General features: G+C 33.3%; 1 protein-coding gene across 1 annotated transcript in view; it reads right to left on the reverse strand.

Annotated features, from left to right (window-relative positions):
- Positions 1 to 66: 66 nt before the first annotated feature.
- The window catches only part of LOC107700585 (gliomedin-like), a 9,727-nt gene continuing 634 nt past the window's right edge, over positions 67 to 9,159 (reverse strand). Inside the window, exons 2-12 of the mRNA XM_016502302.1 lie at positions 8,858 to 9,157; positions 8,022 to 8,073; positions 7,911 to 7,937; positions 7,456 to 7,554; positions 6,481 to 6,591; positions 5,740 to 5,868; positions 5,189 to 5,254; positions 4,975 to 5,100; positions 4,629 to 4,779; positions 2,961 to 3,252; positions 67 to 1,838 (exon numbers count right to left, since the gene is read on the reverse strand). Coding sequence (XP_016357788.1) covers positions 1,665 to 1,838; positions 2,961 to 3,252; positions 4,629 to 4,779; positions 4,975 to 5,100; positions 5,189 to 5,254; positions 5,740 to 5,868; positions 6,481 to 6,591; positions 7,456 to 7,554; positions 7,911 to 7,937; positions 8,022 to 8,073; positions 8,858 to 9,157 — 1,527 coding nt within the window. The 3' untranslated portion in view covers positions 67 to 1,664. The remainder of the gene's footprint in view (positions 1,839 to 2,960; positions 3,253 to 4,628; positions 4,780 to 4,974; positions 5,101 to 5,188; positions 5,255 to 5,739; positions 5,869 to 6,480; positions 6,592 to 7,455; positions 7,555 to 7,910; positions 7,938 to 8,021; positions 8,074 to 8,857; positions 9,158 to 9,159) is intronic.

Raw genomic sequence — 9,159 nt, forward strand, 5'->3', positions numbered from 1 at the left:
AAATATAAAAATTATTTACGACAATAGCTTGTACAAACACAGTAACGCTTTTAGTTTATTTTTTGATTTTATCATAACTGCTGGAATAGTCGTATATTTGGTTTGATGTATGTGGTGTTTATTAAAATCATATTTGTGTTTCTGTCTGATTTGCTGGGCACCATGTCAATTGTACGTATTTTAAATGTTAAACCGATGGTCTGATGTGTATTTATTGAACAGCCTGATCTGTCTGCGTGTGTGAAAATGCAAACCCCAAAAACACTGGTTGGTATTTCCGAAGGAACAGGTAGTTCTGTCATGGTCAAAGTTTTACCTTTGTAAGTTGAATAAATTCTTTTGATTTGAATTAAGTCATTTCATTTTACTGTTTCAACTCCACGTGTCTTTAGATTAACATGTTTCAGGGTTTATTTCAGGATTTCCAAGCATTTGTGGCTACATAAACATGCATGCAATATAAATTAAACAATATTTGGCAAATATATTTTGTGTCGTATACATACTAGCAGTCAAATACATTTCTATAAACATGAAGTCAACATTAAAATCAAAATTCACCTGTACTTAATGCACATACCTAATCTTACCATGTAGAGTTTATGAGTGACGTTACCTGGAAAAGTCTTACTGAAGTGATGCTGTGAAATTAAATAGTGTACGAAATTACTATGTATGTAATGCACATACATATCCCATTTATTTATTTACACACATTTGGCCTCATTCATGAAACAAGAAGAGAATGAATTTGTGTAAACTTAGTAAAACCATTTCTATGTAAACAATAACAATGGTTTTATGAACAATTTGCGCAAAAACTGATCATGCTGCATGAATTAATAAATATTCACTTAAAATGCATGTTAGCCAAAAAAGGAAAATGCAACATATAAAAGTAAAAATGCCAAAAAAATAAATAAATACGGTAGCCCCAAATTGCATTTAGACACTTAAGTCAGATTTTAAAATTCCTTAATGTCATTACATTAGAAAAAAAAATAAAACCAAGTGCAAATTAAATTTTCAACCTAAACATTTTACAAAGATGTTTGTTAGGCTTTAAATGATAAACTGAAATCCTGCGCTAAACTCAAACGTGTATCTGCAAAATTTTATTAGCATTGTTCCAGTCAATTGACCCTTCTCAGGCTTGAAACCTTAGTAGTAAAATTTTGTAATTTGCACAAGTTTGAGTAGTGTGCAGGATTTATACCGTTTTTTTTTTTTTTCAAGTTTATATTGGACAAGTCACTATATTTTCAATTCTGATTTTAAATGATTAAATAATTGATAATCGATTGAATAGCCAGAATTGAAAATGTCTTGTCTTCAAGTTCACACATTTTAAATGATTAAAATGTGTAAACTTGAAGAGAACTGATTTAATAAAACTACAAAAAAAAATCAGTTGATTAAAAGCCCTGTTTGTTTGATGTTCGACGACACTTGGTTTTATGTTTTGATATCTAACACATTGAAATTTAAGGGTAGCTAAAGTGTCCAAATACTTAGTGCGAACACCACTAGATAGACAATTTAGCGCTTGATATATCATCCACTCAAGAAAATAAAAAAAATATATATGGGGTACTACACATGGGTAACAACAGAAACATTGGTTATTTGCTTATAAATATGCCAATTATGTTATGCATTTTTGATTATTCATCTGAGAGGAACTGGACTTCGTATGATTTGACGTAGCTGCTGTCCCATATGTAGAGATGTTTGTCTCTGGGATTGTATGAGATCATGGACAGAACCCCTCCAGGTGCCCTCAGATCTAAACTGACACTAACCGGCTTCTCTTTCAGGAGGTCGAAGGCGTATGTCACCTTTGTGTCTTTAGTATCCGTGATGTAGAGAATCCCGCAGGCGATAAACGCATTACCGGCCTTGGTCCTGGGATAGGTGGCGTTGATGTATGTGGTGACGGAGAACGATTTCTCATCCAGTAATGTGTAAGTAATGAGTAAGACGATAAGAATAGTGATTAAAACTTGTGTAGTATTTTTTTTTACTTTTTATTTTTAACTTTTTACGTTATTTTATATTACGTACATTTTGTAGGATGAACTATCCCTAAGAAAAGTATTAGACCAATGTTTTTTTTTTTATAAATTAGTAGTTTGAGTCATTTAATATATATATATAGTTATATATATTACTTTTGTGATTGCATGTAACTAACATTTTACAGTTACATTGCATTTACTTTTTTCAAATGCATTGATTAAAAATGTATAATTAATGAGTAATTAATAAATAGTTATAAGCAATTAAGTACATATTTAAAAAAATAAAGTGCATAAAGTTTGGTCACACTTTATTTTAGAAAAAGTATAAAGCCGTGGCTTATATCCTAAGGTATAGAAGATACAAGGTAAATGTTTGTATCTTATTTACCCCAAGATAGATGCATATTAGTGCTTCAAATGTGTTTTGTATGGTTTTCTTGTTACAGTGTAATTATACAATTAAGTACTGCGTAATATTAATTAACGTGCTTAGAGTTTGGTTTAGGTTTAGTTGGATGCAATTATGCATAATGTAATGTTATTACAATAATAAGTGCAGGTAATGTGTAAAAAAGACACTAAAATTGTTACCAAAACTTTTAAAAGTCTGTCCATTTATTTCACTGTTACAGTAAACTACAGTAAATTTTAAACATGTATAAAATTGGGTTACACTTTAAGGTGTCCTTGTTAACAGTGTAATTATACAATTACGTACTGAGTAATATTCATTAACTACATGTACTTACTATATGATTAGGGTTTGGCTTACAAGGTGTAACAAGAACACCTTAAAATAAAGTGTTACCGTAAATTGTTTTAAATGGTTTCTATTTGACAAGTTATTTATTTATTTATGATTGATTGATTGATAATTGGTTTCTTTGTTTTATTAAGTGGCACCGGCTTCTCTTTCAGGAGGTCGAAGGCGTATGTCACCTTTGTGTCTTTAGTATCCGTGATGTAGAGAATCCCGCAGGCGATAAACGCATTACCGGCCTTGGTCCTGGGATAGGTGGCGTTGATGTATGTGGTGACGGAGAACGATTTCTCATCCAGTCGCGCCACCATTATGTTGTCGTCAATGTTGGAGGCAAATACAATCCACATACCGTTCTCATCTGTTGCCAATTTGAAATATGTCTTTGAGTTCTCAAGGAGGTAGGACTTATTGTGATAGAACGCGTTTTCAATTATCAGCGTGAGTAAGATCTTCGTCTGGAGGTCAAACCTGGGAATATTGGAGAATTGACAGCACGTGTTACAAGAACATTAAGTATTCTTATAAATTAAAAGGCTTTCTGCTGTTGTTTCAAAGCTGTGACAGTCATTCTTCCATGGAACACAAAAGGTGAGGTTTAGCAGAATGTGTTCATTTTTAATGGGGACTGTGGCATCTTGACATGCCATGTTTGAATTAAATTGTGAATGATATTTGAGAACTATGGCAGCCATTGAGTGTCAAAGATTCAGCCAAAAGTTAATTGGTTGCTCACACGTGAATTGTTCAACTACATTTTAGGCTGAACTATCACTAAGAAAAGTAATAGGACATTTGATAAGAATAGTGATTAAAACTTGTGTAGTATTTTTTTTTACTTTTTATTTTTAACTTTTTACGTTATTTTATATTACGTACATTTTGTAGGATGAACTATCCCTAAGAAAAGTATTAGACCAATGTTTTTTTTTTTATAAATTAGTAGTTTGAGTCATTTAATATATATATATAGTTATATATATTACTTTTGTGATTGCATGTAACTAACATTTTACAGTTACATTGCATTTACTTTTTTCAAATGCATTGATTAAAAATGTATAATTAATGAGTAATTAATAAATAGTTATAAGCAATTAAGTACATATTTAAAAAAATAAAGTGCATAAAGTTTGGTCACTTTATTTTAGAAAAAGTATAAAGCCGTGGCTTATATCCTAAGGTATAGAAGATACAAGGTAAATGTTTGTATCTTATTTACCCCAAGATAGATGCATATTAGTGCTTCAAATGTGTTTTGTATGGTTTTCTTGTTACAGTGTAATTATACAATTAAGTACTGCGTAATATTAATTAACGTGCTTAGAGTTTGGTTTAGGTTTAGTTGGATGCAATTATGCATAATGTAATGTTATTACAATAATAAGTGCAGGTAATGTGTAAAAAAGACACTAAAATTGTTACCAAAACTTTTAAAAGTCTGTCCATTTATTTCACTGTTACAGTAAACTACAGTAAATTTTAAACATGTATAAAATTGGGTTACACTTTAAGGTGTCCTTGTTAACAGTGTAATTATACAATTACGTACTGAGTAATATTCATTAACTACATGTACTTACTATATGATTAGGGTTTGGCTTACAAGGTGTAACAAGAACACCTTAAAATAAAGTGTTACCGTAAATTGTTTTAAATGGTTTCTATTTGACAAGTTATTTATTTATTTATGATTGATTGATTGATAATTGGTTTCTTTGTTTTATTAAGTGGCACTCCCAGTCCTCCATATGTTTGGAGTCACATGATGACAGAATTTTCATTTTTGGCTCAATGTCATGACTTATAATTATGGTATTATCAAGGAGATCTGTCTTCAGTCATACTTAGCAATATTGGAAGTTCCAGCGATGTGGTAGAATACGGAACCGTTATGTACAGTGTGGCCGCAACCTTGGAAAAATTTTCGGACATCGATGGATTCACTGCTGCTGTTCTGGAACGCTGCGATACTGTTGTACTCCTTTATGATACGTCCTAATACATTTGTGAACATGGGGAAAATCCTAAAAGCAATATTCCAGGTCCAATACAAGATATGTTCTATAACAGCATTTAGTCAAATACCAAAGATTAAACATTTTGATCACATTTAACACTTGCAGATGGAAGTAGAGTTTAAACACAGGGTTTATGTGCTGTATTGATGAATGATGGTTCTCTCTTCAGTACCTGAGAAATGTTCTGCCACCCAGATCTTCTCATTGTCATTAGCAGCAGTGTCCATCATCCATGCTCCAAACGTGCTGCTCATTTTCATCAAATGTCTGGGGTTCTGCACTGACTTTATGACACAGTCTACCAAACACAATCACACAGTCAGAGGTAAAGCTTATAAAAGCTGTAGTTAAATGTATAACAACTTATAATTTGCCCTTGTTGGTACCATTTATCTTCCATGATACTATTTTCTGGCTGATGGTGTCATCATTTGGGACTGAATTAAGGTGACCTGTAGATTACATATATCATATTACATGTTATGATGTGTCTTACAGGGGGAAAGTCACTATACCCAATTTTGGATGTCCATGTCATAATTTGCCACAAAATCAAAAGGGGAAAAAATAACTTACACAGTATAAATAAAATTAGAAATCTGATTACTGAAAATCACATTAAAATAGTTTGTAAATTGTGACAAAAATTATGCAAGAGGAAATATTATTGTAACTAATGCAATGTGTCTGTACATTAATTGTTTAGTAATTCTCATTATCAATGGTAGCTATCATTCCTGTAATAAAAATAATACTTTTTAATGTATTACAGTTTAAAAAAAGTTAGTTAGTTGTATGTAGTTTACATACAGTTATACATTTTCAATTTGAATAAAGAAAATGGTTTTCTTTTGTTTGTTTTTGATTATGAGACGGATTATGAGGTAATTTTGAAATATGTACATGCAAAATTTAGCATTTTAGCCATTCAACTTACCTACAGACTCCTTCCCCATGTGGAGATGTGCTCTGTGGCTCCTGTGTCTTATTGGCCCTTGAGGCCCGGGGGGCCCTGGAGGGCCAGGTGGACCAGGAAGGCCAGGAGGTCCCATTGGACCAGGTGGACCTGCAGATTAAAGCAGAAGGAATATGGCCATCACTCATTTATCATGCCAACATTATTGTGATCCACGGAGGTCCAAGATCCATATAAATGGCAGGACTATATCTTCTCACGGGGGGGAAAGTGGCATAAAATAACATTGTAATAAAAATGTGTTCTCAACTATTTTATTATGCAGTATCCAACAAGGTCGCAGTGATTTTGCCAAGTAAGACATGTTCCTGGATCAACATCTTTTGTTGATCCTGGATCAACATTACTGTCCAAAAATATAGACTAAACCCAATCCCTACCCCTAAACCTAACCCTACCCATAATTTATTCCTAAAAACAGTGTGAAATGATAGCTGATTAACAAGGGTGTAGAAGCACCTAACCCTGATCGTAAGCCTAAAACAGACATTTCCTGAAAAGTTATCCCTCAATTCTGATTGGTTAATTGGAATGTTGTTCCAGGATCAACAAGGATGTTGATCCAGGAACATGTTGTACTTGGTGAAATCACGGTCACCATCCAACAATGCAGTGTCAATATAGTCTTGCTTAACAAGACCCTTTAGCTGTGACAATATTCCAGCATCCTCATATCCTATTAAAAACAGAATTTGTCTTTACCCTCTACAATGACATCATTTGAAGGTTCGCCCTGTTCTCCAGGGGGTCCTTGGGGTCCAGGATATCCTTGCTCTCCTCTCTCACCAGGCTCACCCTTCTCACCTGGAGGACCTACACACAGGTACAAAAAATCATTCATTCATGACTTCATGCAGCACAGTTCTCAAATCATTCAGAATCAATTATTACAGTCATGTAATAAATGTTACGGTTATGCTTTATTTTAGTAGATATTAATTAACTCCATGTACAAACTATAGGATTAAGATTAGGGTTTGGTTTAGGGTTGGTTATTTGTAATATGTCATCGTCTTTTACTACTAATAATATACTATTATTGCTATAGTAAGTATATGTAACTTGTAACTACACCTTAAAATAAAGTGTTACAAACATTTTAAGTAAATATATCGATACATTTTCTGAACTAAAGCAAGTGTGGTTGATTGCTAGGGTGTTCTGGGTGGTTGTTGGTTCTAAACAGCTTGTAACATCTACCTAGCCAGGTAAACGGTGCATTTTGAAGCATAAACTGCCAATAAATAATCACTTGCTTGTGGAACTTAAAGTATGAAATCATCATAAAATGTATTCAAATGTTTTCTGGTAATTTCTCCACCTCGGTATAAAGAATTTCATTCAGTTTCTACATAATTGATTTGCTGAATGGCACTTCTAGAATGTCTGTGGGCTCTTGTGCTCTCAGAACAGAGCAGTCAGTCAGCTGTTATCATGAGTTCTGCTTTATTCAGTGGGAGATCTCGGAGTCTCTCTGAATCCTGCTGTGTGACTGAAGCAGGATAAAATTCCCCTCTTATTTTCTTGAGTGGATGATAAAAGCTATAGAAAGCAGCCGGATTTTCAGGAAGAGGTTTGAAAGGAGGACATTTTCGTTCAGAAGACCTTTTTGACTATATTCATTCATGTGCATGATGGATGGATTTTCCATGTTCTTTTGCGTATACAGTAGCTGACCTCTTTTTCCTCGTTTTCCATGTGCTCCAGGCTCTCCTGGCAACCCTGGAATTCCATCTGTTCCGTTATACCCCGGCATTCCGTCCACACCCGGCAAGCCTGGAATTCCATAAAGTAAGATTATGTGAGTAACACATTATTTGGAATGCTACACTGAAAATTGGTGTAGAAATAAATTTCACTTGGACAATTTCACAATTAGGTACAAAGAAATGGCAAGTAACAGATTGAATTAAACGTGAAATTCTAAAGTAAAAAGTGCTAATATTTTAAATAGTTTTTTCTTGTAATTCTTGCACTGTCATACTGTATTTCACTACACAGAAAAATTACACCTATAATAAGGACGACTGCAAAAAAAGCACTTTTTTACATTATGATCATCATATCTATTTTTTTTTTTTCCTGTGGTAGAATATAACCCATAAACAACATTAAAATAGTTCATTTCCTACCTGGAATTCCTGGTGGTCCTGGTGGCCCTGTGAAAGCCAAAAGTAAACCAAACTGTAAACAACAGATTCAGGAGATAATAAGTTGTGAAAATAAAAACGACCCATACTCACCGGTCAGACAGACACCTTTAGTACTGTTGCAAATGTCCAGAAGAATTTTAACCTGAAACATATATTGTACTCAAGTTTTTGCAGGTCTGTGTTGAAGAATATTCTAGAAGAATCCAATTATGTAACTACTGGAGCAAAACTAAAAACAAATTTAAAGGAGCTAAAAGCATTTACTTTTCATTTATGAAAATAATAATTATCTACATAATTATTTATACATAATTATACAATAATTTGATAGCGCATAAATCTTATATCTGAATATATATTTTTTCATTACACCCTTAGAAAGTAAAACAATGTACTGTGTTAATGTAAAGGAATTCCCCATATTGATTTTTCGCAGGTTTTATCCATATTCTGAATTTTGCATTTCATTCTGTTATATGTTAGGGTTAGAAATGTCTATAAACTTATAACATAATGTTGAGTTTACAGGCATTTCTACAGATATTTAGACTTAGACTTTTTGTTTGTTTGTTCGTTTTTGTTTTCTTACAGTGTATGATAAAATGTAAAATAGAATTTTACAGTATATACTATATAAGAAACATTTCATAAAAAAAAAAAACATTTCCATCTATCAGTTACAACTAGATAAAATAAAGAACCTTACAAAAAATGCATTACTATTAAGTATGTAATAGCTTTTTATAGCTTAACTTAGCTATCGTCAGGTTTTGACTTTGTGTTTTTTATTTTTATTTTATTTTTTCCCCCTCAACATAGGGAAAGCAGTCTGGGAGATTAAAGTTGACACTTTCCACATTTTATCCACAGTTTGCTTTTGTGTAATCTCCATAAATAAATCAATCATGTCAGTATAAGTTTCTTACTGGCACCATGGAGTATGTCATCATCATCATCATTCCATCCTGCTCTTCTGTTTTGTGCTGGTAAACCGGCCCATGCGTCTGCGGATACTGATACTGGAAATCTCCCAAGACTTCCTCTCCCACACTCCCCTCATGCTCCTCAAAGGGTCGTGTCCCTCGATGCTGCCGGCTGTGTTTGTTTCTGGAGTATTGATACTCTGCCTCATCTTCGTTCACCTGTGTCATGAACTCCACCACGGAGCTCTGAGAAATCTCCACCATCTGCCTCTCCACCTCAGTCAGATGAGCCCACAGCTCTCTCT

The sequence above is a fragment of the Sinocyclocheilus anshuiensis genome, unplaced genomic scaffold (genome assembly GCF_001515605.1).
Source record: "Sinocyclocheilus anshuiensis isolate Anshui unplaced genomic scaffold, SAMN03320099.WGS_v1.1 scaffold1372, whole genome shotgun sequence".
Classification (NCBI taxonomy): domain Eukaryota; kingdom Metazoa; phylum Chordata; class Actinopteri; order Cypriniformes; family Cyprinidae; genus Sinocyclocheilus; species Sinocyclocheilus anshuiensis.